The 27,953-nt window shown below is 33.3% G+C and overlaps 2 protein-coding genes across 3 annotated transcripts; one reads left to right on the top strand and one right to left on the bottom strand.

The window, feature by feature from the left end:
• Window positions 1–324: 324 nt before the first annotated feature.
• On the bottom strand, window positions 325–20,650 carry LOC137822971 (protein LATE ELONGATED HYPOCOTYL-like). 2 transcript variants are annotated; one of them, XM_068628028.1, is made up of 8 exons: window positions 20,227–20,650; window positions 19,838–19,863; window positions 19,413–19,598; window positions 19,131–19,242; window positions 18,975–19,036; window positions 2,521–2,745; window positions 1,084–2,430; window positions 325–870 (listed from the first exon to the last, which is right to left on the bottom strand). In XM_068628028.1, the coding sequence occupies exons 3-8, from the start codon at window positions 19,449–19,451 to the stop codon at window positions 490–492; spliced, it is 2,166 nt and encodes a 721-aa protein (XP_068484129.1). In that variant the 5' UTR covers window positions 19,452–19,598; window positions 19,838–19,863; window positions 20,227–20,650; the 3' UTR covers window positions 325–489. The 2 variants fall into 2 exon arrangements, with proteins under 2 accessions (XP_068484129.1, XP_068484130.1); XM_068628029.1 differs by lacking the exon at window positions 19,838–19,863 and having other exon boundaries at window positions 20,227–20,537.
• A 5,116-nt stretch (window positions 20,651–25,766) lies between these two features.
• LOC137822473 (uncharacterized) lies at window positions 25,767–26,978 on the top strand. Its single transcript, XM_068627359.1, has one exon. It carries the CDS (start codon window positions 25,767–25,769, stop codon window positions 26,976–26,978), a length of 1,212 nt encoding a protein of 403 aa, XP_068483460.1.
• Window positions 26,979–27,953: the final 975 nt, after the last annotated feature.

Genomic DNA, 27,953 nt, shown 5'->3' with positions numbered 1-27,953 from the left:
ATGTATCATTATTCTAGCAGTGTTTCGAATATTTTGTGTTCTAATCCTTGACTTCTTGCAATGATTCAGGCCTGTGATTTTCTGGTTTCTTCAAACATCCCAAATTATGTGGAATTTGGAGTTGCGAATCAAACAAGGAACACTTCCTGCTATGCTCCATATCTATGATGTATTAGAAGATTCGAAAAGGCATTAGCAGCATCCTGTGAAGTGACTGAACGATGGATTATAAATTATACTTAAACGATCCATGCACAAACATACTTAAAGTTTGTTATCTAGGTCAATTTTAGCGGAGTTTTGAACTGCAGTAACATCATTCCAAGAAAGAAAAAGAGTGTATGTGGTAATTTAATATGGTACACACATCTACACGACCAGTTTCGTGAACTGCAAATAAGGAATACAAACCGGATCAAAGGGACTTAGAAATGTTATACGCAAAAGTAGAGATTTTCTTTGTGTGCTTGCATGCATATATCTCAACCATCAAGTTGAAGCTTCCTCATTCAATCGTATTCTCTTGGCACCTTTCTCTTCTCCTTGGTTGCAGACCATGTTTTCCTTTGCCTCTACCGAACACCTTTTGTAAGGTTTAAACCCTGTTCGACGACTCTTCAGCTTTCCTTGTCCAAGACCTATGCTTAGCAATCCCTCCTCCTCCTCATTATCTTTCACAAATAACACACTTTTCTGCAGCCCATCACAATCAGGACTGCATTTTTTGGTTTCAAGGGCTTCTTCATCTTTGCAGTCTGCATTGTTTTTGATGCTGTGTACCTGATTATCTGCATTTATCAAAGCATGAGGAGGTGAAAAGCTCTGTGGCAACACCTCCCTGGAGAATAGCGCCTGAAAGGCAAGCCTTCCCTGAAAATAACAATGGCATGAGAAAAGAAAAAGCAATAGATACATCTAAATACATTGTTATCTCTAATTAACTATCAAGATTTTAACTACCACTTTTCTAGATTTTAAATTTGGTAGTAAAAAACTTCTAATCAGATATCAGTTTAAAATTTATTTATCAAGAAACTAATTTAAAAAATAATAATTATTTCTAGACTAGATAAAGAGTCATACCCCTTGAGAGACCTCCTTCCAAGATTCAGTAAGGTTGGTAATGCTTCTACTACGACGATTATTAGGCTCTGTACCTAAAAGGTTTGCATCAGGTGTGTTCAGCTCTTCCTTTTCTTTCTCATCCTTCTCTTGTATCTCAGTCTCTTCACTGCTAGAGGTTGTGTTAGAACCACACGAGGAACGGTCCACGGGTTTTCTGCCGTTCATTTTGTCGGAATCGGGATTCTCAGAAATTGCTTGGTTCATCTCAGGATTAGTAGTAGCCTTTGATGCAGTATTTACATTGGTATCTCCCTTATCCTGAGATTCTGATGAAGAAACAACTGGGTGTTGAGCTTGCAAAACTTCTGATTGTTCTGGATCCAGTATCTGATCTAGCAAATGAGGGTTTTGTGGCTTAACCTCTCCTTGTTGGTTTTTGTGTGGTGATTCGCCAATAGTCATGGATGGAGCTGTAGTCGCTGATGCAGGAGGAAACGCAAAGGGAGTACACAGAGGAAGCAGTCCATGGGCAGCCCACCATACAGTGGCGGCGGCTACTGTAGCAGCCGTAATAGCCGTCACAGTTGGAGGCGAGCCAATTCGTGCAGATGGAAAACCCTGAGTGCACACTGGAGAATCAGAGGAAGCTTCTGCATTTGCATAGGGCCAAAATGTAGCAGCAAAACTTGCTGCAGCATGAGCAGCAGGGTTTTGCAGTAAGGTAGAGACAATAAGATTTGAAAAGGTGGAAGACATGTGAAGAAATGAATGGTAATCATCCTGGTTATGCTGTGTGAAGGGAGGACAAGGAGGAAATGATTGATGAACAGAGGACCGTTCTGTGTTATTTTGACTTTCAGTTATATTTGATGCAACAGAATTGGGGAGAATCTTAGGATGCACATTGAATATAGAGTCTTGAACAAGCATATCTGGGGATGGATTTTGATTACTGGTTCCGAAGTTCTCATCAACAACGTGCACAGGGACATGTCTTGGGTAATTCTGATTTCCTTGCATCCCATCTATTGTTAATGCACAATGAGGAGCATCTGTGTTCTCAGTTTGAACCAATTTCAAAGCACCAGAATTCTCCAACTTAGAGACTTTGCAGATGCCATTAGTCTTTTGTGTGTGGTTTCCATCATCATGTAACTCCAACTTGTGATTTTGAAGCTCATCAGTAATAAAAGATTCATTTGTTTCATCTAGAGTTATTACCTCTTTTATTGAAGGTATAAACTCCCTTAAGGCACATGAATTTCTCTGCGGCAGTGATACTGATGAACAAGGTGCCTCCTGGAGAATGGTAAATGCTTTCCAGCTGCTTTCGTCCTTGTTTTCTTTTAGGTCCACACCATGCTTCTGAAGGAGCAAGCAAAATAATTTTATTGAAATGGGGAAAAACAGATAGTTTGAATTGCAATTGAAGTATAAAAAGTAAAACAATATAACCTCTGGAAGTGGTTCTTTCTCCAAGTCCAATGCTTGTTTACCATGTAAAGATGCAATTGAAATGAGAGACTTTCCATTCTTTGCTGCATTTTGTAAGGTTGGGACAACAACATTGGTCTTCCGGGGATAAGGATTGCTAGGTTTTCTTTTTGGCCTTGGAGGGGGTATGTCTATATCAAGAGCTTGTCCTATTGGAACACCCTTTACAAAGGCCTCTTTCTCCAACTGAAGATCAAATTTGCAGTATTAACATTTCAATGCATTCAATAAAGCATAAAGAAACTATGCACATGGCCTTTTAACCATCTACAACTTTCAAAGAAAGCTAAGAAAACATCCAAAATTTCTGCAATCAAGTTTCTATATCCATATTATATGAAAGTCTTGTACTAATAAAAAGATTTTTTTATGAATAAATTTTAAATTAAATATTTTGAAGGGTTAATGAGGCTAAATTTGAATTTCTGAAAAACTTAATAACTGGCTAGTGGATTGTTTCAATGGTTGCAACATCTTCACTAAGCTCTGCAGAAAAGGAAAGTTAAGATTGTGATCCCTGGGACTTCTAAAAATACTGCCTTGGATGAACCAACCAAAAATAACTTTGCTGATCTAATCAAGGGTTCTGAACAAGCTCATTGGAAATTACTAGTTACCTTCAGTGTTTTTTACCAAATTAGTGAAATTTCATTAGGATATTAAGTAAATAGACAAACTTTTAAAAATTTATAGAATAATAAATTCTTTTAACAGTCACGATTTGAAAACTTCTGTTATGAAATCGTGCATGTGACTCACCTTGTCACCAGAATATATATATTTTTTTGTTAAAAATTGTTTTAGTATTTTTAATTAACTTATTGATTCTTATTTATTTAAAAAATGGTATTTATTGTTATTTTGAAAAATTAAAAATTTACTTATGGTTTTTAATTTTAAATAAATTTATATATATGTATATATATTAATTTACATATTTTTTTTAATACTGCGGTCTATATATTAAAATAATAATATTAATTTGAATTTAACGTAATTTGGAAAATATAAAATAATAAGAATGTAATTGATGATAAAAGATATAGTTGAAGATCCGTATACAAAACAAATTTTGAATAAAATGGTGATTAGTTTTAAAGAATAACACTTAAAAAAAAGTAAACAAATATTTACATGTAAGAGCTTGTCCTACAAGTTGATTTTTTGCTTGTCTTTTAGATCTTCATTATAGCTTAATTCGTGTACAAATTTGTGGTATGATATTGTTATTATCTTTATTTTCGTCTTCATCATCCACAGTTTCATGATCGACCAATGTTAAAGCATTGTGACTTTATAAATGATCTATAAATGACATTGAGTTGTATGTTAAGGATGGTGTCATTCTAGAAATCACAAACATATTTGATACGGTAAGAAAAATATTTTGGTAGAAATGAAAAAATATTATAGGTGTATGGAATTTGTTGGTATGAAGATTGTGCAAGAATTTTATGATGAAGATCTACATATTTGAACATTGTAGATGATTGAAGACTAGATTAATAACCACTAATTTGAACTTTGTTAATTTTTAATTAATTGTTATTATTCTGAATTTTTTAATATCTCAAACTTAATGTTTATAATTATAATTATCCAAAAATTGGATGCACTTGATTAGTTTTTATATATGTTTTTTACAATTTTATTGAAATTCTCAAATTATGTAATAGATTGTGGATTTAGGATTCAATGAACAATTTTGCTTCCTAAAACTACTTCTTATGACTAGTCCGCAAGGTTATTCCCTTCCACCTCATGATTTATATGCAGATGGCATTTTTATGTTTTCTAGGAGAAATAAAAGAAATCTCAAGCAATTCTTTCATTCTTACAGTAGGACATATGAGCAATGATTGAACACTAATAAAAGTCATTTTACACTACTGATAATTCTGCTACTTTCAGTGGAACAATTCAAGCTTTATTGGGATTTGGAAGAGGTTCCACTCATTTTAATTACTTGCGAGTGTCTATCTTTCTTGGTGTCTTAGGTCTCACTATCTCCAATCTCTTGCTGATAATATTTGTATCAAACTTGCTTATTAGAAAGGAAAGTTGCTTAACATGATGAGTAAAATTCAATTGGTTAATTTTGTCATCATTGGTTCTTTTAACTATAGCTTCCAAATTTATAAATGGCTTGCTAGCCCGATTAAAGATGTTGATAGTTGTATTATAAATTTTATCTATATAGGAGCTAATTGTGTTCTAGTAAATATGAAGGTAGCATGTAAGTTATGAATAATGAGGAAGAAAGTAAAGCCTAGTTGCTTCGTCTCATATGGGGTTTTTCTTATAGTCATTTGCCTTAGGCTATTTTGGTGAAAACCAAATTCTTAAAAAACAAGTATAATAAACTTGTTATTTATAAGTCCTCTTCGATTTGGTGGTGGCATGGCACTATTATTGATAATACTCATTGGATCGTCTGCAATAGTAAGCAAATTGATTTTTGGAATGATAGTTGGTGTTTCAATCTTAACATTTCTGAGTTGACTGGAGTACCTAGTAATGTACAAGGCCAACTTACTTTTGATGATAACTCTTGGTAACACTACAAGAAAATAATTGAATAGAAACAAAAAAATTAATTAGTTGTTATAGTGACTGAATTAGAGACTATTTTAGTCTCTAAAATGGTCTCTAATTTAGTCATATAGCAACTAATTATTTTTTGTCTCTAAAATTGATTTATATTCAATGATTTTCTTGTAGTGTAACTCTGGGATGGTAATGTGAATGACCAACTTACTTCTAAAGTTGTTCATGCTTGGGATGGTAACTTTTGGATTATGCCCCTTTCTTTACAAGTCATTCTAGGTTTGGGCAATCTAAATAATTTGATTCTCACTTATCTCTCTGAGGCTCTTAATGGGTCTTTGGATGATTATGGTGTCCTTAGTCAAAAAGTGGTTAGGACAATTTTTCACACACCTCATGGTTATGTTGTCTAAGGAAATTTGATGTGGGTGAATTACATTCCACTTGCAAAAACTCTTGTGTTGTGGAAGTTGTTACATAATAAAATAGCTTCGAATAATGATGCTCAATTTAAAGGTGTTCATGTGTATTTTATGCAATTAATAGTACGAGAGTATTCCACATATACTTTTTAAGTCCACCATGGCTATTAAAATTTGGTTGTGGCTTCAACAAGCTCTTCGTAGCTTTTTTTCTTTTTTTCTTCTAATGATATTTTGTGGTTTGTTAATGTTGTAGGTAACCCTTTGGTGAAATAAGTTCATTCAATAGTTATTACTTATATTATTTGGATGTTGTGGAGGATGAAAAATCATGTTAAGTTTCAACAATGTTTGAATGTTATTATGGTTATGCATACAATTCAGTGACATATAAAAGTGTCAGGCAATTCTTCTAAGAAAAGTATAAATAATTATATTATTAACATTTTTTATGTGAAAGTTCTTTGATATTCAAACACGATCTGGAAAGAAGTTTGGTATAGTTAAGTTATTTAGAGGATGCCTAATGTTGGTTGGAGGAAGGTCAACATTGATGGTGTTACTAGGAGATGTCTTGGTCATGTTGTTTCTAGTGTCATTTTTAAAGGAGACATGACAAATACATTGGAAGTTTCACGTTTTACATTGGTATCAATAAATCCTTATATGCATAACTCATTGTTGTTCTTCTAATAATTAAGATTTTTTTGACTCGTGTCTTTAGACATCTATGATTGGAGTGTGATTCTACTTTGGTTTGTCAAACTTTCTCTAGTCCCCAAATTGTTCCTTGAGTTCTTAGAGATAGATGGCCAAAGTGTCTTAAAAGTTACAAAAATATGACTTTTATGGTCTCTCATATATATTGTGAAGGCAACCACTATGTTGACAGTCTTGCTAACATTAAGATGGAAAATAAATTAAACTTTACTTTATTAGATATTTTACCTTTTATCATCAGTTTATATTTTATTTCGTAATGTGTATCAATTTCTAGGTTTTAGATTTGTATAGTTTTTTTCTTTAAGAGGATTGTTGTTTTGACCCATGTTTTTTTGTATTTTTTTTCTTTTATACATCTTTTCTTGTAAAGACGTATACTATTGTTGAACCTTTGAGTGACAACCTAACTCGGATGTCAAGGTTCATAGTTATGCTTTGCATGTGATTTTTATTAAAAATCTAATTCTTAATTAACTCAAAGAGATCTTGAAGACTAACTGAGAAAGGTAGAAACATATAAAATTGTACTGGTCTGTACCAAAAGGTCAATACCATGTCTCGACTCTCACAGTTGGGCCGACTGAAAGTCTCACGCCCGTGTGGGCCGACTGACAGTTTCAGTCCAATTACGCTCAATCAAGGTCGGTAAAGCTAAGCCGTCAATAAGAACTAGGTAATACACCTTTAAGCACGATCTACCTCACTAATTCGGCCTAACAAGGTAGGTTCATTAAAATAATATAAATAACACACATTTAAGAAGTAGGTACGTCATTAATTACTATACTCTGGCATCTGAGTGTCGAACCCCCTTTGCTGACTAGAGCGTCGGAGTGCCTTCTGCAGGTTCCCCCATTCGGTATTCCCTAGAAGACCAAGTGATCGAGCAATCGAGATTGGAAAAAGTAGCAAGAAGTTTGGAAGAGGAAACTGAAGCATAGACCGATCGCCCGATAAGAAGGAGAAAGACGAAGCTTCTCAATAGTTCTCTAGGTACCATCTCCCTAGCAAGAACAAAAAACAATCTTTGTATTGTTCTTTGTAGAATCCAAAGCTATTAGTTTCCTGAGAAAACTTTACTTAGCTTTACCTTATACATATTATTTTTTCTATTTCTGTAAAACATAAAACTTTTTTCCCCAATCTTTGAATCTTTGACAATATGACAATAGTATGAAGAGATTTGTCATTAAATTAATACTTGAGATATTGTTCAGAAAAACAATTGAAAGACTACTTGGTCTAGTAGCTTACAATAGAATTCTTATATTTAATATATTTATCAAAACTTGAAAGAAACAAACTAATATAATATCTAGTGCAACAGTTTTTAGATTTATAAAAAGATAGGGAAGTTGTTTAAGTGAGAAAGGCTTTTTAAAAACAATATTTTAACTCCCTTATTTGCACTACAAGAAAATCATTAAATAGAAACCAATTTTAAGAAACCAAAATAATTAGTTACTATAGTGACTAAATTAGAGACCATTTTAGGGACTAAATAAATTTTTGGCTTCTAAATTAGTTTCTAAATTGGTGTCTAATTAGTTACCAAGGTTTTAACTACCAATTATTTAGTTTTTAAATTTGGTAGCAAAAACATTTGTTTCTAATTAGATACCAATTTAGAAACCATTTAACAATAATATAAACTAATTTAGAAACAAACAATTTTTTAGTCTCTAAAATAGTTTTTAATTTAGTCACTATAGCAACTAATTATTTTTTGTCTCTAAAATTGGTTTCTATTTAATGATTTTCTTGTAATGATTGTTGGTATATGAAAACATTCTTCAATCATAGCTATAAGATTGACCAAAAGACTTTTCTTTTAACATCAATGTTCTCATATTAAGTTTGTTGAAATTATTAGAATTATTGTATTCGAAATATGTCCATTATACCACTAAATGAATTTTTCACGATTTTTCTTCAAAATGTGTTTGAATGGATATAGGAGAAAGAGATTTATAAATTATTCTCAACATTGACTTTTAAGTGATATAAAATTTCAAGAATATAAAAATAATGTGTTTAGAATGGTAGAAAGATGGAAAGAAGGAAGAAGAAGAAAGAAAGGTAAATGATAAGAATGTTTATGATTTTGTAAGAAATAAAAAAAGAGAAGTTTTCAAAAAATTAAGTAAAATTCACAGTAAATATTTTTATTTATAAATGCAACATAATTAAATATAATATGTAACATAATTAATTACATGCTAAGTAAGATATCACATTTTATTAGTAGATGAAATTAAAACAGAAAAGGATGGAGAGACAGAATGAGTCATTTATAATTTTCTAGTCGTGTGTGGAACTATATATTCGTAGGTGATCTGATAGCAATCTCATAGTGGTGTCACGATTGGTCCAACAAATCTCATTAGGATAAGTTTTAATATCATATTAAGAAGTGAATTTAAGTTGAGTTAATTATAAAACTGACTTGTAAGCTGGGGATTACCCTCACTCATATATAGTAAATTATTGGCCTTATCTCTAGTTAATGTCAAATCTCCCACACAGGAAAATCAAAAGTTCTTACACTAACTTTAGTTTTTCTCTTTATTTTTTGGTACCAATTCTAATCATGCTCCTTGTCAAAATTAATATTTGTGGGAAAAATGGATTCCCTATTTTCTGTAAATTTTGTACACACTAAATAACTCCACAAAGCTTTGGGAATGGGTTAAGATTATGGATTATATGTTTTTAAGGATTTATATCGATCCACAACTACATACAATCCCAACCATAAAAAAACACTCCAGCCTTATCATAATTTCATTTATAAAAACTAAAAATCAAATAATAATCATTTAATGGAAGAATTTCACATTCATTTTGAACTTTCTTGAATTATTTTTCCACTAGGGATAGATTAATAGTGATGTTAGGCTTTTCATATGTAAGGAAGGAGATCACTAGAAGCTTGTGATATGGTTATTTAAGGGTATAATTGGTATAAATTTGCCCATGGTATGACCCTAAATTGGAGCTAAAAGCATATAAACAATGAACATTTCTCTAATTGGGGATTCAATATTCACCATCACTACCCTGGGTTAACATCATTATATCCCAAAATCATGTTTTACCATTAAAGTTTATCCTTTGATCCATTCTTTCTACCATTATTGTTCAAATAAAGAAAATCTCATTCAGCTAAATTAACACTTATTTACGACAGTTAATATACAAGTTTGAAACACTGTCTATCAAAATGCAGTGACATTTTTTAAATTAAAACGGATAGAAAGAAAGAGGTTCCTCTCACAATCGCTGTCTATACCCTTGTTATTACCCTAATTCGAAGCTTTGCGCCACTTACACTTTTGTTCTCTGCATTTTCTTTCTTCTTCTTCTTCCTCGCGCTCTCTCTTCAACTTTTTTGAACGTTCTCTTCACTCGCTGCCTTTGTAAGTTCTCCTACCATCATTGTTGATTCCTCCTCCATTCTTTCTATTAGTTCATTGCTCATTCTTCCATTAGTTCATTGTTTAAGGTTTTTGTTCATTGTTCCACTACCGCGCTCCACTTTCCCTCCTCCACCGCCACTACTACCTTTGTAAGTTCTTCTTACCCTCATTGCTTATTCTTCCACTTTCGTTCTCATCTTATTTTTCCTCCATTCTTCCATTGGTTCATTTCTCATTCTTCCATTAGTTCATTGTTTAAGGTTCTTACACTCCATTTTCCCTTTACCGATGTCGTTGCTGGCCTTCACCACCAACGCTGCCATTGCCTTGAGGGTGGTGTTTTTTTTTTATACTTTTTTATGTCTATATGTGACTTATAAATGACGATTCTAGAACAACCACTGTCTATACCTCAATAGAATAAACTATGTGTTAATAGACAATGATTTCAAAATCGTTGTCTAATTGCTAAAAAAAATCGTTGTCTTTAACCTTTTTTGCATTAGTGATATTGTTAAAGATCTCAATACAAATAATATTTTAACATATGTATCAAATTCTCCAAATATACCTCTATCAGTCGTACTTATCATTGCTTTTATTTATGGTTGCATTCTAAATCCTACAAATGGCACAAATAATGGTGCAATTGAACAAAAAAAAGGGGACTAGTTTGACCAAGTAATTTGAGATATTACTTGGCCAAACTAGTCCCCGTTATCTTGTTAACACGTTTATCTTCTTTAAAATCAACACTATAAGAAAATCATTGAATAGAAACTAATTTAAGAGATAAAAAATAATTAGTTGCTATAATGATTACATTAGATACTATTTTAGAGACTAAAAAATTATTGGTTTCTAAATTAGTTTTTATTATTAATAAATAGTTTTTAAATTGGTATCTAATTAGCTATCCAATTTTTTTCTATCAAGTTTAGAATATAAATAATTGGTAGTTAAAACTTTGGTAATTAATTAGATACCAATTTAGAAACTATTTATCAATAATAGAAACTAATTTAGAAACCAATAATTTTTTTAGTCTTTAAAATAGTATCTAATTTAGTCATTATAGCAACTAATTATTTATAGTTTCTAAAATTGATTTCTATTCAATGATTTTCTAGTAGTGCAATTTGTTTCCATATCAAAGTGCAGTTTTCTCTTTTCTTGTTTTTCTCACTTAAACCAAAGTGCAGTTTTGTCTCTTCTTTTGTTTTTCTCACTTCAACCAAAGTGCAGTTTTGTTTCTTCCTCTGTTTTTTCTCATTGTAACCAAATGGAATTTTTTCCTTTGTTTTTCTCATTGCAACCAAGTGAAATTTTCTTTTTTTCCTCTATTTTTTTTTGTCACTGCAACCGAAACTACAGTCTCAAATTCTCATCATTAAAATAACTTTTATACCCGTGATAATGACTCCCAAAAATGCTCTAGGAAGTAAGAGTGATGTTGCTTGGAAGCATTGTATCTCAATTGTTGGGGATACTAGAAAACTTCACTTGGATGTTGGAGCATGCAAATACTGTCAAAAGGTATTAATAGGAGGACTTTATCGATTGAAGCATCACTTGGATGTTGGAGCATGCAAGGATGCTCATGATGAAGTTAAGAAGTAGATGTGGAAAATTGTTGTTGGTTTGCAACAAAAATTAAATAAGAAATCACGTCTTAGTTTGGATGATGAGGAAATGGCAAAAGCTGGTGAGAAAAGAAAAAGCAGTGAGGAGGAGTCCATTCAGTCGAGCAACAACCCCAATGACAAAAATATTTTAAGAATAGACAAGCTACCATCAACAACATGTTTAAGAAAGGTCTTAGAGAAGAGGCATGTCAATCAATTGCTAAGTTCTTTTATAACAATGTTATACCTTTCAATGTGGCAAAGGGTGAAGTATTCACTGTTATGTTTGATTTGATTTCAAGATATGGTCTTGGATTTAAACCTCCATCCTATCATGAGATTAGAGTCAAATATTTGAAGGAGGAAGTTACAAATACATCACTTGCTCTACAATCACATAGGGATGAATGGAAGAAAATGGGATATACGATTATGAATGATGGTTGGACTGATAAGAAAAGAAGGGCAATAATAAACTTCTTGGTGAACAACCCAAAGGAAACTGTATTTCTAAAATCCATAGATGCATCTGTTATATCTAAAACAGCTAAGAAAGTTTTTGAGATGATGGATAATATTGTTGAAGAGGAGGGAAAAGACAATGTCATAAAAGTTATCACTAATAATGCAATAAATTACAAAGTTATTGGTCAAATGTTGATGACAAAGAGAAAAAAGTTATTTTGGACACCTTGTGTTGCACATTGTGTGGACTTAATGTTGGAGGATTATGAGAAGAAAATCTCAATCCATGAGAAGACATTAAGGTGCCTCCACGAGAATAAGGGAGCTTTAATTAGAATGTTTACAAGTGATGATTGGAAGTCTAGCAAGTTTGCTAAAACAAATATGGAAAAATAGTTGAAGATGTGGTTTTAGACCAGAATTTTGGGAAGAATATCATAATGTGTTTGAAGGGTGCATTACCTCTCATTGAAGTGCTTCGATTGGTTGATTTGAATCAAAAGCCAGCCATGAGTTTCATTTATGAAGCAATGGACCAAGCTAAAGAGAAGATACAAAAAGCTTTCAATGGTGTCAAAAAAAGGTATTTTATGTATTTGTTTGTTGAGATAGTGATTTTGAAATTCAAAACAAAAAACTAACTCAATGTAGCTATTTGCCTTTGTGGAACATCATTGATGAAAGGTGGGATAAACAACTCCATAGGTCTTTGCATGCTGCAAACTATTTTCTTAACCCTCAAATGTATTATTGTCCTGGATTTAAAGCAGATTTGGAGGTGAAACAAGGTCTAATGGAATGCATAACTAGGATGGTGGAGGATGAAGATGAACAAATTCTCTTTGATGTTCAAATTGATGATTTCAAAAAACGAGCAAAAAGTTTTGGTTGTCCCGTGGCTACCAGGTCAATCAATTTAAAGATTCCATCAGATTGGTGGGAGTCTTATAGTGATGAGTATCCAAAATTCCAAAATTTTGTCATTCATGTATTGAGCTTGACATGTAACTCTTCCGGATATGAGCGTAACTGGAGTTCCTTTAAGATGGTAAGTTAACTTAAAATATATCTCTAGAATAAAATTAGTAGTGTACTAATCCACTAATTAATTATAATATTTGTCTTTGCATTTGTTTAGGTCCACACAAAGAGAAGAAATAGGCTAAAGCAAAGCACAATGAATGATGTTGTTTTTGTTATGGCTAATTCAAAATTAGCTAAGAGGAAGCAAACAAGAAAACCAACTCAAATTAATATTGATGATTGTTCATCTGATGACGAGTTGATTATGGAAGATGAGCATGAGCATAATGAAACACTTGATTTGGATGAAAACTTGGTTCCTATCGAAGTAGAGGAGGATAAATCTTTACATCGTCATGACTGATTTGAATGATGAAGGAGATGGAAACCATGAAGCTGAATATGAATTTAACTTACAAGATTATTTGGTTTAGATAGATTATTATTTTCTCAATGTTTTGTAACTAGTAAATGGTTACTCTTATCATAGGATGTGTTGTTTATACCTAATTATGTACTCTTTTATATATTGTGAGGTTCAATAATGAATTTCATAAATTTTGTAAGATCTTACAATCTGTGTTACAATCTTTTGATTTACAATTCATGTTGTGGGTTATGACTCACCTTTCCGTTTTCTTAGCATAATTGGGAGGTTACTTGCCACAATAAATTGTAATCAAATGGAGGTTTCTTACTACAATTAATTGTCATCAAAGGGAGGTTAATTACCATTAATTGTCTTTATTATTGTTGTCTCCTAGAACCACTATATATAGTGACTTCCTTCAAGCAATGTAACACACAACAACATACACTTGCTTCCTCTTTCTTTTCCTATACTCTCTATTTCTTCTCTTGGGTGTAAGTGCTTAACCCATATAGAGAGAATTTGTTTTAGGGCTATTAGCCTAAGAGAAATTCTTTGTACTCTCAGTACCATTATAGTGGAAGTTTTGGCTCTCTCGCCAGTGGTTTTTTACCTCTATTTAAAGAGGTTTTCCACCTAAAAATTTCTGGTATCATTCTCATTTCCTTGTCACTTTTATTTCTCATAATTTTTGGTTGAAATTATCACGCTTCCGCACACGATATCCCTACAAATTGGCATCAGAGCTTTTTCGATAATTCAACCAGGATTTGTTGTTCAACAATGTTGAAATTTGATATTGAGAAATTTGATGGTAAAATCAGCTTTGCTATCTGGCGAGTCCAGATGCTAGCTATTCTCACCCAGAATGGTTTAAAGAAAGTTCTGGCAGGTAAAATGACGAGGCCAACCACTATGACGGAGGAGCAGTAGGATGAGATGGATGAAAAGGCATTGTCTGCAATCCAGTTATGCTTGTCCTGTGAGGTCATCAACGAGAAAACTACAGCAGGCATATGGAGTAAATTGGAGTCTCTATACATGGCCAAAAGTCTAGCAAACAAACTTCGGTTAAAGGAGCGACTCTTTACACTCCGAATGTCCGAAGGTACTCCATCCAATCTCACCTTGATGAATTTAATTCTATCAAAATTAATTTGAAAAATTTGGATGTTAAAATTGATGATGAGGATAAAGCTGTTCTACTTATTGTTTCTCTTCCACCCTCGCATCGACAATTCAAAGAAATTATGTTATACGGTAATTATCTTACCTTAAGTTTTGATGATGTCAAGACTAATTTACTAGCCAAAGAAAAATTTGATACTCAAATTCATTCTGAAAGTTCTAGTGAAGGATTAGTAGTTAGAGGGAGAAACCAAGAGAAAGGTAGGAACACTAAACATAAATCTAGGTCAAAATCTAGAGGCAAGAACTCCAAATATTGTCATTATTGTAAGAAAAAGGGACACGAGATTTCTGAATGTTGTAAATTGAAAAATAAGCAAGATAGAGAAGATAAGGGAAATGGTAAACAACCAAAAAAATTTGCAGAAGCTAGTATTGTTGAAACTGAATCTGATGGGGATTGTTTTGTAGCTTCCATCACTAAACAAAGGTCTAAAAATGAATGGATTATTGATTCTGGTTGTACTTTTCACATGTCTCACAATAGAGATTGGTTTACCACATATGAACCAGTTTATAATGGTCTTGTTTTGATGGGAAACGATGCTCAATGCAAAGTTGTTGGTGAAGGAATAATCAAAATCAAGACACATGATGGAATTGTTAGAACTTTAACAGGTGTCAGATATGTCCCTGAGTTGAAACAAAATCTCATTTCCTTAGGCACCCTTGAATTTCATGGGTGTAGATACTCAGCTGAAGGTGGAGTTTTAAAAGTGTCTAAAGGAGCTCTTGTGTTACTAAAGGCAATTCCATGTGATAGTTTGTATGTGCTGCAGGGCTCAACAGTTATAGGTTCTGCAGCTGTTGCCTCAACCAACAAAGATAACACCAAGTTGTGGCATATGAGATTAGGCCACATGAGTGAGAAGGGAATTCTAATCCTCAAGAAGAAGGGTCACCTTGGTAACCACTGTACTGGAAAGGTTGATTTCTGTGAACATTGCATTTTTGGTAAGCAGAAAAAGGTTAGTTTTTCTAAAGCCATACACAGAACCAAAGGTACTTTGGATTATATTCATTCGGATCTTTGGGGTCCGCCAAAAGTTTCCTCCAGAGGTAAATGTCGTTATATGATAACAATTATTGATGATTTCTCACGAAAACTGTGGGTGTATTTTCTCAAACATAAGAATGAAGCATTTTCCATTTTTAAAGAGTGGAAATTATTGATTGAGAATCAGACTGGCAAGAAGATAAAGAAGCTAAGGACAGACAATGGCCTTGAGTTCTGTTCGAATGAATTCAATGATTTCTGCAAGGAAGGCATTTCCAGACACCTCACCATCCCAAAGACTCCACAACAGAACGGGGTTGCAGAAAGAATGAATAGAACTATCCTGGAGAGAGTTCGTTGCATGCTCTCCCATTCTGGTTTGAGCAAATCTTTTTGGGATGAAGCAGCTTTAACGACATGTTATCTGATAAATCGCTTTCTTAACAGATCAATTGATTGCAACATTCCAGAAGAAGTTTGGTTAGGTAACCCTGTCGATTATTCTAATCTTAAAATATTTGGTTGCCCTGCTTATTCTCATGTAAACGAGGGAAAATTAGAACCTCGTGCTAAGAAGTGCATTTTCTTGGGTTATGGCTCAGGGATTAAAGGCTATCGTTTGTATGACCCAGAATCTCACAAAATAATTCACAGTCGGAATGTGACCTTTAATGAAAATGTTATGCTCTCTTTTGTAAAAGATACTGTCATTTCCTCAATTGATACAGGTGACCAGGAAGATGCTCGAGAGAAGGTGGAGTTTGAGATTAAAACACCCGCTCATGAGGAAAATGTTCCCAATTGCTCTAGTACTCAAGATGATCAAGCCACTGCTATTGATGGTACAAATGAACATGTGACTCCACATGAGCAATGTCCACCTCAACGACGAGGGTTACCACAACCGTGGTCTATGGCTCAAGAACTTTCACAACAAAGACCTAGAAAACCAACTCAAAGATTAATTGTAGAATCCACCAACATTGTTTATGCTTTAACTATCTCTAGTGATGACTCAACAAAGTGGATTGCTGCTATGCAAGAAGAAGTTAAGAGTTTCTAAAAAACAAAGTGGAATTGGTGAAGTTACCAGAAGGAAGACGAGTCATTAGTTGCAAGTGGATCTTTAAGAGAAAAGAAGGGATCCTTGGTGTTGAGAGTACAAGGAATAAAGCAAGATTTGTTGTAAGAGGTTTTGATCAAGAGAAAGGTATTGACTTTAATGAAGTATTTTCTCCTGTTGTTCGTCATACTTTAATACGTATATTACTTGCTTTAGTTGCCTTATATGATTTGGAGCTAGAACAGTTAGATGTGAAAACTGCTTTTCTTCATGGTAATCTTGAGGAAGAGATTTACATCCAGCAACCTGAGGGGTTTGTTGTTCCTGGAAAGGAGGACCATGTATGTCGTTTGAAGAAATCTCTCTATGGCTTGAAGCAATCACCAAGATAATGGTATAAGAGGTTTGATTCTTTCATGGCTGGACATGGCTACTCCAGAAGTAGCTATGATAATTGTGTCTATTTTCAAAAGACATCTGATGGGTCATTTATATACTTGTTGTTATATGTTGATGACATGTTGATTGCCGCAAGAGATAAATCTTTAGTTAACAAGTTAAAGGCCCAGCTTAGTAGTGAATTTGATATGAAGGACTTAGGTCCTGCCAAGAAAATTTTAGGAATGGAGATCAACAGAGATCGTCAAGCTGGAAAACTTTTTCTATCACAAAAAAAGTATGTTCTTAAGATGCTTGACAAATTTGGAATGCGAGATTGCAAAGCTGTTAATACCCCAATTGTCGCCCACTTCAAGTTGTCATCAGATCAGTGTCCAAAATCAGATGAGGACAAAAGGCGCATGTCACATGTCCCGTATTGAAATGCAATTGGAAGTCTCATGTATGCTATGGTATGTACTAGACTGATTTAGCTTATGTTGTTAGCATTGTTAGCAGGTTCAAGCATAATCCAGGCAAGGCACACTGGGAAGCCGTTAAATGGATACTTCGTTATCTGAAAGGTTCTCCAGATCTTGGTTTGGTATTTGATCAACATAAAGCCGATCTCGGAGGAGCAGTTGGCTATGTTGATGCTGACTATGATGGTGATTTAGATCGGAGAAGGTCACTTTCAGCCTACATTTTTACCCTATGTGGGTCTGCTATCAGTTGGTATTCTTCACTTCAAGACATTGCGGCTTTGTCCACCACTAAAGCAGAATATATCGCTGCTACAGAAGGTATGAAAGAGGCTATATGGCTTCGAGGCTTGGTAAGTGAACTTGGTCTTCAACAAGATGTTCTTGTTATATTTTGTGATAGTCAGAGTGTTGTCCACTTAACCAGGAACAACAAGTATCACTCAAGGACCAAGCACATTAAAATTAAGCACCATTTTATCCGAGACATGGTTGATACAGGAGATATAATTGTTGAAAAAATTCATACGGCTGAAAATCCTGCAGACGTGTTGACCAAGCCACTTCCATCGGCTAAGTTCGATCATTGCCTGAACTTAGCTGGTATTATCCATACTTAATCAAGGCTTCATGGCGAGAGAGTGTTTCAGTCAAAGGCAAGTCAAGGTGGAGATTTGTGGGTTATGACTCACCTTTCCGTTTTCTTAGCATAATTAGGAGGTTACTTGCCACAATAAATTGTAATCAAATGGAGGTTTCTTACTACAATTAATTGTCATCAAATGGAGGTTAATTACCATTAATTGTCTTTATTATTGTTGTCTCCTAGAACCACTATATATAGTGGCTTCCTTCCAGCAATGTAACACACAACAAACAACAACACACATTTGTTTCCTCTCTCTCTTCTTATACTCTCTATTTTTTCTCTTGGGTGTAAGTGTTTAACCCATATAGAGAGAGTTTGTTTTGAGGCTATTTATCTATTAGTCTGAGAGGAATTCATTGTACTCCCAATATCATTATAGTGGAAGTTTTGACTCTCTCGCCGGTGGTTTTTTACCTCTATTTAAAGGGGTTTTCCACCTAAATATTTCTGGTATCATTCTCATTTTCCTTGTTACTTTAATTTCTCATAATCTTTGGTTGAAATTATTACGCTTCCGCACACGATATCCCTACACATGTTTATCTTTTCGATCATAAGTAAGATCTAGATTTTGATTCCCTTGCTTTTACTTGTTTGATCTAGTTTTTAATGTGGTTCCTAAAGACAAACTAAAAATTAACTCTAATTGCATGTTTATGTAGAGGGTATAGTTTTTATTAAAGAATCAAGAGAAAGAGAAGTAATTAACTTTAAAATTAAGTTGTGGATATAAAAAACAAAGAGTTCTTGCTTAAGGAAAATATATACAATAAAAATTTTAGCGAGAGAAATATGATTGACATCAATTAAGGAGTCTTCCATGCAAGGTATCAGGTGGATTTTCCACACACAAGTGTTTTGCATTTGTTATTTACTATTTCGAGAGTTTAAAATCAACCAGTTAAGATGCAGAACTACTTTGTGCCATTGAATGGGAATTTCATGAATAAAAAAAAATACCAAATTGATTAAGGAATCAGCAGCAAATAAAAATGAAGCATAAATTCTAATTATAGGACCACAACTTTCAATGTAAAATCCAAGGAGAGAGGGTACGGATTTACCTTTGAAAAGAATTTCTGAGCGTGACTTCTGATTTGCACAGCAGTCTTCGTTCCTATGTGCTCTGCACAACAAAATTCAAACATCAAAAAGCCATTTATGTTAATATATATATACACACAAACACGTATAAGGATTGATGGTGAACAAAATATTGCCTTCTATTCGCTGCCATGCTCTCCCGTATAGCTTTAAGGCTTCTAGAAATCTATTATGTTCCTCCTCCGTCCATCGTTCTCTTTGCTTTGTGATAGTATATGGTTTTCGTGTCTGCAATTGCCAAATAGCCACTCAGATCATAATAACAATTATTTGATATTTTAGTTTCTACACTTTTTTCATTTATGATGTTACTGGAGCAAAGTATTTGTTAGTGTAAACCCACCAATAATTTTGAGGAATGATAGTTTCCATTAATACAGGAGAATAACTCAACTTACCTTAATAACCACTTCTTCTCCAGAGGAGTAGGCGTCCATTAGAGGACGTGTGGCGCTGCTTCAGATCTTCCCTGACAAGGAGTGGGTAAAAGGAATATCTCCTTTCGTTTTTTGTGACATGGAACACAGCAAATGGTAAAGCCGTAGTGGTGAAAGTAAGCAGAAGCTGGTCACAAAGTGATGCTTCTGCAAAAGAAACACAAAGCAAGAACAATAGGTAGAGATCCGTCTCTTTTTTATATCAGCTATAATATCTATAAATAACCATTCCAATTCACAAGCCACACGCACGATATATAATAGAGATTAGAAATGACATGAAAAAGGGGGAAAAAAAGGGTTCGATAAATTTTAAGAATCCACCGCAACAGAGAGTGACGCTTCTCCGAAAGAATAAAAGAAAACTCTTTAATCAGAATCCTCACCAAAAAGAACTCCACAGCGCCAAAACCTTTCAAACGCGGAAACAACTACAATTAGTATATAACAAGAACACTTCCAACTTCCACGTTCTAACTCATAATTTCACTTCAAAATTACAATCTATCACTGTAAATAAATAAATACATAAATAAATAAATAAATAAATAAATACACTACTCCTATTTGGTTGCCGAGAACAATTAATCACAGAGCATAGCAAGAAGAAGATTAACTCATACGCAAATTCGGAAAGTAATTCACTCAGTGAAGCACGTAGAGATGCAGAATTAATCGTTATTACAGTTTCCGGCGATTAAATTTTCTCGGTAACCAAAAAGAGGGGAAACTGAATCTTTTTCGAAAAGAATACACAGAGAAGGTAGACAAGTACCTTGAAAAAAAGCCACGGGTGTTGCAGGAGCGATCATGCATGTGAAGAAGAAGTGGAATTCATCGGACACTCGGCGGAGGAGTCATTTGCGGCAATGGCGAATCCGAGTCTTAGGGATCGGAGGAAGAATTGAATTGGAAGAGAAAAGAAGAAGCGGAAACGGTAGCAAAAGAAGAAGAAGAAGAAGAATTAGGAAGGAACTTCAACTACAACGAAGCAGAAGCATCCACACGAACTGTGAAACAGTGAGAAGCAATCTCAGCCACTAGAATTTTCTCAGGATTTTTATTTTTTTTCTTGTAAAAACGAGTAGTCGTTTTAATTTGAGGCTGCTAAAGTGCGGAAGACTGAAACTGCAGGGATGGCGACAAGTGGCATGAATTTAGTGGCTGGTGGTGGTAACACACATCCTTGCACTTTTCCTAATTTCTTTTTATTGCTCTTTTTCAATTTCTTTATTATTGTTTTTTGGGGCCTTTTCCCCGAAACTCAAATCTCATCCACAAACTCCAACGCCTTGGTTTTCAGTCCGTAAAAGCGTTGCCAGCTGTCACATGTGGGCCCCTCCAGTTGCGTGGCAACGGCTTCTTTCACTCACCGGCGCACGGAGCGGCTCGCCACCTACTTCCGTTTTCTTCCGCCACGTGGCTCAATGAGCACCACCACGTTCGTTCTGAGGCACACTGCCACACCCATGCCCTTCTTTCACTGTTTTCTCTTACAATTTAACCTTTTTAATACATGTGGTTCCAATAAAATTAATTTTTCAAATATTAACCATAAATAAAAGACATCGTATCAATGAAAATAATTATAGTCTTACTTTAATAGTTTTAATTATATATAATCATAAATAAATTTATTGTTTCATATGAGATTGATATAATTGAATTTATTTTTGTGTTAACTATTATTTTTGTTAATTTTGTGTTATTAATTAAAATAAATATATTAAACTGATTTGAATAAAGTGTCTCACACCAAAATAGGAAAAAATTTTGTGAGCAATATCTTAAGTATAATTTTATTTCTACATCCTTAAATAAAAAAAATTATAAAAAAAATATAATCTCTTTAGCATTGATTCTTTTGTAATTTGAAAATAAATTCTAAGGTTTTGTACAATTAAAGTTATATTTTCAAAATCTTATTGTGCTAATTATTTGATATTTTTCTTAGTTTAATTGTTGCGTTGGATATTAATTTTGAACGCATGTTGATAATTTAATTTTGACTTTAGTTAAAATCTAGTTGAGTTTTATGAATTGATTAAAGAGGTAAAAGATTAAAAACCTTATGAGTAAACGCATAAAGACAGGTAAGATATTAAATAAATTAGTGGACACACGTTTCATTAATGAGATTCTATTGTCTTTGGTTGATGCATGTTTAGTCAATTTAATTTTATTTAGATTATTGAATGAATGATATATTTATCAACCGATGAAAAATTTGTTTGTTGTTGAAAAAAATTGGGAATCAACATGTTTACTTTTACTTATTTATAATTTCTACTTTATTTTTTTTATCTAGCAATTTCAAATATCCTTCTATTTTCATTATTATTTTTAACCCTTTTGATTACATATAAGTTTTGAATACTAATTTAATTGAATTTACTATTTGATTTATTATGAGATAACTTAAAATCATATAACTATAATTATACTGTCATTTCTTGAATATTAGACGATATAACACTATATTAAATAGTTTAGCAGTTCATTAAATAGTCTACAGAATCTAAAACTGCATTAGATAGTCTATTCTAAATATAATTTTAATTTAATTTAACAGGACAACAACAACTAATAACTATTAAAATTCTATGGAAATAATTTTTAAAGATAAAAGAAACTTAGTGGATATAATAATTTTTAGAAAAATTGGTTGTAGAAGAAAGACTTGTTTTGCATTTTTGTGGCGCATGAGGTGCCATGTGGCATCTAACGAAGGGGGTAGACAGATTGTTAGGTTTTCTTGTGTTCGTTCATAATCTAAATTGCTTCTTCGATTTGAACCCAAAGTTCGGTTCACAACATACAAACATGATTATTAGATGGATGAAATTAAATATCGGAAAAATAGGAAAAAATATAGATACACACACATTAGAAGAAGATGAGAATCGGATTATTACATGCGGATTCTTCAAACAAAAATAAACTAAATCAAATTAGAATCAACAAGACTAAATTGCATTATAAACTGATTGAATCGTTTTAAATAAAAAAAAGCTAAATAATTTTATTTTATTTTATTTTTCAAAGTGAATTGTGTTAAAATTAAACCACTAATTCAAATTAAATGAATTATAATTTATGTGTTTTAAATTATTTAAGTAGTTCAAAGAAGTTATAAGTATTTTTGTGTAACTCAATTTATCGGAATTTGTATTTCCCATATAACATGATTATAAATAATAAAGTAAATCATTAAAAAAATAATTATTATATTAATCAAATTATTGACTATAATAGTTTTTATTATTAATAAATAGTTTCTAAATTAATATTTAATTAACTACCAAAATTTTAAGTACTAACTAATTTGGTTATAAAGTTGGTAACTAAAATTTTGATAGTTAAAAAATATCAATTTAAAAATTATTTATTAATAATAGAAATTATTTTACATACTAATAAAATTTTTAGTCTTCAATATTTAATGTATTGTCTTTTATTTTCTTTTGTGTTATTGTCATTCCTATCACCTACATTTTTAAAATGGTGTAGAATTGATTTACGTGTCCCACGGTGAATCAAAATGTTTTAATCAAGAAAGATGTTTTCCAACTAAAACATTGAGTTTAGTAAAAGAATAATAATTTTCAACTGAGTTGTGTTGGAGATCCCACATCGACTAGAGATTAGAGTCTTTCATTGTATATAAGTGGGTGCAAACCTCACCCCATTGAGCTGGTTTTATGGGGTTGAGTTAGGCTTAAAGTCCACTCTTTCGTAATAAGTTGTTTTGCTTTTTTTTATCATGTGTCATTTTTTTTATCTTTTATTTGTTCTCCTCTTTTTATATTTGGTTATGTCTTCGGTCTTTTTCAATATTAAAAGTTAATTTTTTTTAAGGTCAAGTACAATGATACGAAGAGAAAATAATAAAATTACTATATTGAATATTTATTATTATTATGTAAGATTACTTTTACATTGGGTTTATTCCTATTCACAAAAGTTTAAAGACTATTCAGACCTGAACTATGATAGCACGTATACTAATTCAAATCCTAAACTCAACAAGCCTAAAATGCTCTAGAAAACATTTTGAAAGCATACTTTATTTGCATGGTACAGAAATTCATAACTAAAGTAAACAATTGGGTCATAACTAAAGTTGAAGTGTGAAATTAACAACAACATCAATAATACAAATATCAATATAACTACCTATAAATATAGGTTTTTTTAATTGACAAAAAAATATATATTAATACTAGAGTAATTGGAGTACTCTACCAACAATTTCAAAATCAATTATAGATCAAAATTTAAAATTAACTATCAAATAGTTTTTGTTCCTGCTAGGGAGATGAACCTAAAGAACTATTGAAGTCTTTGTCTTCTTTCTTCGATCGGGCAGGTTGTTAGGTGTTTGGCTGGGATCCTTCGCGTCTTTCGTGCTTCTTCTTCGGCTCTCAGTCTCGGGTGAACACCGAATCGGGGTACCTGCGGAAGGTACTCTGACGCTCAAGTTAGTAAAGCGGGTGGTCGGTATTCGGGTAGATGCACAGTAATAAATGACGTACCTTCCTCCTTACAATGTATGTTATTTATATTATTTTAATGGGCTTACCTTATTGGGCCTGATTAGTGGAATGGATCACACTTATGGATGTATTACATAATCCTTAATGGACAATTTCTTCCTGCACCCCTATATTTTTCTTCCTGCACCCCCACAATTTTGTAAATTCCGAAACTGACCCCCACAATTTCAGAATTTGGGAGTGTGCTACGGATTCATCAATCCAGAAGTGAATCATGTTGCATTCCGGATGAGGGGGTGTTCTGGAAGCAAATTTTGCATAAATTATTGATTTCTAGATTTCTAAATCTAGAAGCCCAATTTCTATTACGGATTGGTGGATCCGGAATGATTTTTTTCAATTATGGATTCTTGAATTTGGAATGCATATTTTGAATTATGGATTGACGGATCCGGAATGATTTTTTCAATTATGGATGTTTTGCATTTTTTTTATTTTGGATTAACATTATCATTCATGTACCACCGGAAGCATCAATCAAGGAGATTACCGGATGCGTCAATCCAAAAATTTTCCAGAAGTGTCAATCCAAAAATTTACCGGATTTCATAATCCGGAATACAAAAAAAAATGTACAATTTATATAGGGACATTTTTGTCTTTGTGCAACCTTGTGGGAGTGCAGGAAGAAAATTGTAGGGGTGCAAGAAGAAACTGCCTTCTTAATGATAGATTAACTTCACTCACCTTGGTTTGAGCGTTAGTGGATTTATGTGTCAGTCGATCGGGTCGTCTGTGGTGGTTTCCCTCGTCTTGACCAGATTTTCCTGATCTTGGTCAGGTTTCCCTGATCTCAATCAGGGAGACCGAATCTCGGTCTCGCCCATACAGTACAGTTTTATTTACCTAAAAGTTATTCAAATTCCAAACAATAACAAAAAGAATATAAAATACATTCACACTATTAGAAACTTAATGCAAAATATTAAAATAATCAAAATTCAAATCAAAAGATAAATTTTGAAAAAAAATATTATTTTTCAACTAAGCAGTAAAATCTCAAATTAATAATAAAATCTTACCATTAAAAGAATATAAAGTAATTATGTATATGATAATGATTGAATTTTGAATAACTTACTTTTATTCTAAAAAAATCTAGAAGAAGAAATAAAAAGATATAAAAAAAAGGAAGGGAGTGACATACACTCGACTTCACTAAAAATAGTTTGTTTAATAACTAATTTAAATACTATTTTATAAACTAAATATTATTGGTTACTAAAAATATCTATTATTAATAAAAATTATAATATAATTAGATATTATATTTTTGATAGCTAATAAAAGAATAATTTAAATTAAATTTTTATAAATTAATTTAAATAAATATGCATACTTTTTAAAAAATTATTTAATTATTTAAAACTTGAGTAAATAGTATGAAAGTTTGAATTTCTAAGTTGATATTTCTTTTTTTAACCTTTTATACTCATCCCTCACACAATGCACTCTGCAATGAGCAACGCACGCAACAGAAACACTCCGCGATGGCGATGCACTCCGCGACGGCCTCACACTCCACGATGACAATGCAGACGACCAATGATGCTTCTCTGTGTTAGAAATAATCCAAATTAATAGTGCCTATAAATAGACAATTCTTTGTATTGTTTAAATAAGAAGAAATCAATAACAGAACAGACTCTCTTCTCATATTTCTCACTGTGAGTTCCATCTTTTGTGTGTCTGCTCTAACAAGTGGTATCAGAGCTAGGTTTTCTTCTTCGATCCAAAGGTGCTTTCTGTTTGATTGTCAATGGGGCAAACTGGTGCAAACTTCATTGCTAATTTTCCTATTCTTGATGGAAAGAATTGGGATAGATGGAGTATCCAAATGAAAGCAATTATGGGGTATCAAGAAATCAGCGAAATTGTGGAGAATGGCTACACAGATCTGGTTGAAAGAGCAACAGAAGCACAAAGAGCCACACACAAGGAAAATAAGAAGAAAGATTGCAAAGCCATGGTCCTTCTTCATCAATGTGTTGATGATGCGCATTTTGAGAAGATTGCGGCAGCAAAATCCTCCCATGAGGCATGGCAGATTCTTGAGAAATGTAATAAAGGGGCTGAACAGTTGAAGAAAGTTCGATTGCAGACATTGAGGCGTCAATATGAATTGATGCAAATGGAGTCACATGAAAGAATCGCTCAATTCTTCAATCGAATAATAAGCCACACAAACGCGATGAAGGCTTGCGGTGAAAAGATCTCTGATCAGTCAATGGTGGAAAAAATTCTTAGAACCCTAAACCCCAATTTCGATCATATCGTTGTGGCGATTGAGGAATCGAAAAAGATTGAAGACCTGAAAGTGGAGGACCTTCAAGGTTCCCTCGAAGCGCATGAGCAGAGGCTCATGGAAAGATCCACAGAGAAGCCTGTTGATCAGGCATTGGTGGCCCAGATTTCAAAGAAAGGGGGCTATAATGGTAGAGGTGGATACAAAGGTCGTGGTAAGGGAAAGGACTACAGAGGAGGGAATCCAAAAAATATCCAATATCAAGAACGTGAGAAGATTGATCATGCTGAAAGTTCCTCAAGAAAAGAGGGGAACAATTACTGGCGTGATGGCAAGAAGAAGGTTGACAGAAAACGTATTAAGTGCTTTAATTGTGGGAAAGTTGGTCACTTTTCCAATGAGTGTCAAGCACCTCCAGATCAGAATGAACATAGAGGCAACCATTATGATGAAGCACACATAGCTAAAGAAGACAGTGAGGTAATTTCTGAGGAAAAACCTCTTCTTCTCATGATGATAACAAACCATGATTCCAGCTGTGATGATAAGTGGTATATAGATTCTGGTTGTTCCAATCATATGACTGGAAATCGAAATTGGTTAGTGAACTTTGATGAAACCAGAAAAAGCAATATTAGATTTGCAGATGATAGAGTCATACAGGCAGAAGGGACTGGTGATGTTTTAATCAGTGGCAGAAATGGCAAGAAAGCCATACTTTCCTGATGTACTCTATGTTCCTACCATGAATAGCAATTTGATTAGCCTTGGACAATTGCTGGAAAAAGGGTTTTCAATGAATATGAATCAAGGATTTCTGGAAATTTTTGATGCTGCAAATAAGATGGTTTTAAAGGCTCCTATGGCACAGAACAGAACCTTTCAAGTGAATCTGAAAACTGTTGAATCACAATGTTTCTCTGTTTCAATGCTTGCTAATGATTCCTGGCTATGGCATATGCGGTTAGGACATCTAAATTTTAGAGACTTGAGTTTGCTTAGATCTAAAGAACTAGTTCATGGCTTGCCTTCAATTCAGATTCCAAGCAAAGTCTGTGACAGCTGCCAAGTGAGCAAACAACCCAGAACTGCATTCAGTTCATATACTCCCTCTAGAGCTAAAGAGTTTCTGCAAGTGATCTACTCTGATGTTTGTGGACCCTTTGATGTCCCATCATTGGGAGAAAACAAATTTTTTGTGATTTTTGTTGATGAACTGAGCAGGAAAATCTGGATATATTTGCTGAAATTAAAGAGTGAGGTGTTCCAAATTTTTCAAAACTTCAAGAGCCTAGTTGAAAAGCAATCAGGGAAATGCATTAAGGTACTCAGGACAGATGGTGGAGGAGAATTTACTTCTGGGGAACTTGAAACTTTCTGCATAGAACAAGGTATACTGCATGAGGTGACTACACCTTACACACCTCAACATAATGGGATAGCAGAGAGAAGAAACAGAACCATTCTAAATATGGTGAGAAGCATGTTAAAAGGTAAAACTCTTCCACATAATTTTTGGGGAGAGGCAGCAACCACTGCTGTCTATATCCTCAACAGATGTCCTACAAAGAGTTTACATTCTCAAGTTCCTGAAGAAGTCTGGTCTGGTCTGAAACCTTTAGTGAAGCATCTCAGGATTTTTGGCTCACTTTGTTATAGGCACATCCCTGATCAAAGGAGGAATAAACTTGATGACAAAAG

This window comes from Phaseolus vulgaris, chromosome 9 (genome assembly GCF_000499845.2).
Source record: "Phaseolus vulgaris cultivar G19833 chromosome 9, P. vulgaris v2.0, whole genome shotgun sequence".
NCBI classification, from domain to species: Eukaryota; Viridiplantae; Streptophyta; class Magnoliopsida; order Fabales; family Fabaceae; genus Phaseolus; species Phaseolus vulgaris.
Note: the sequence above shows the minus strand (reverse complement) of the source record. Positions and strands in the feature narration are given on the sequence as shown.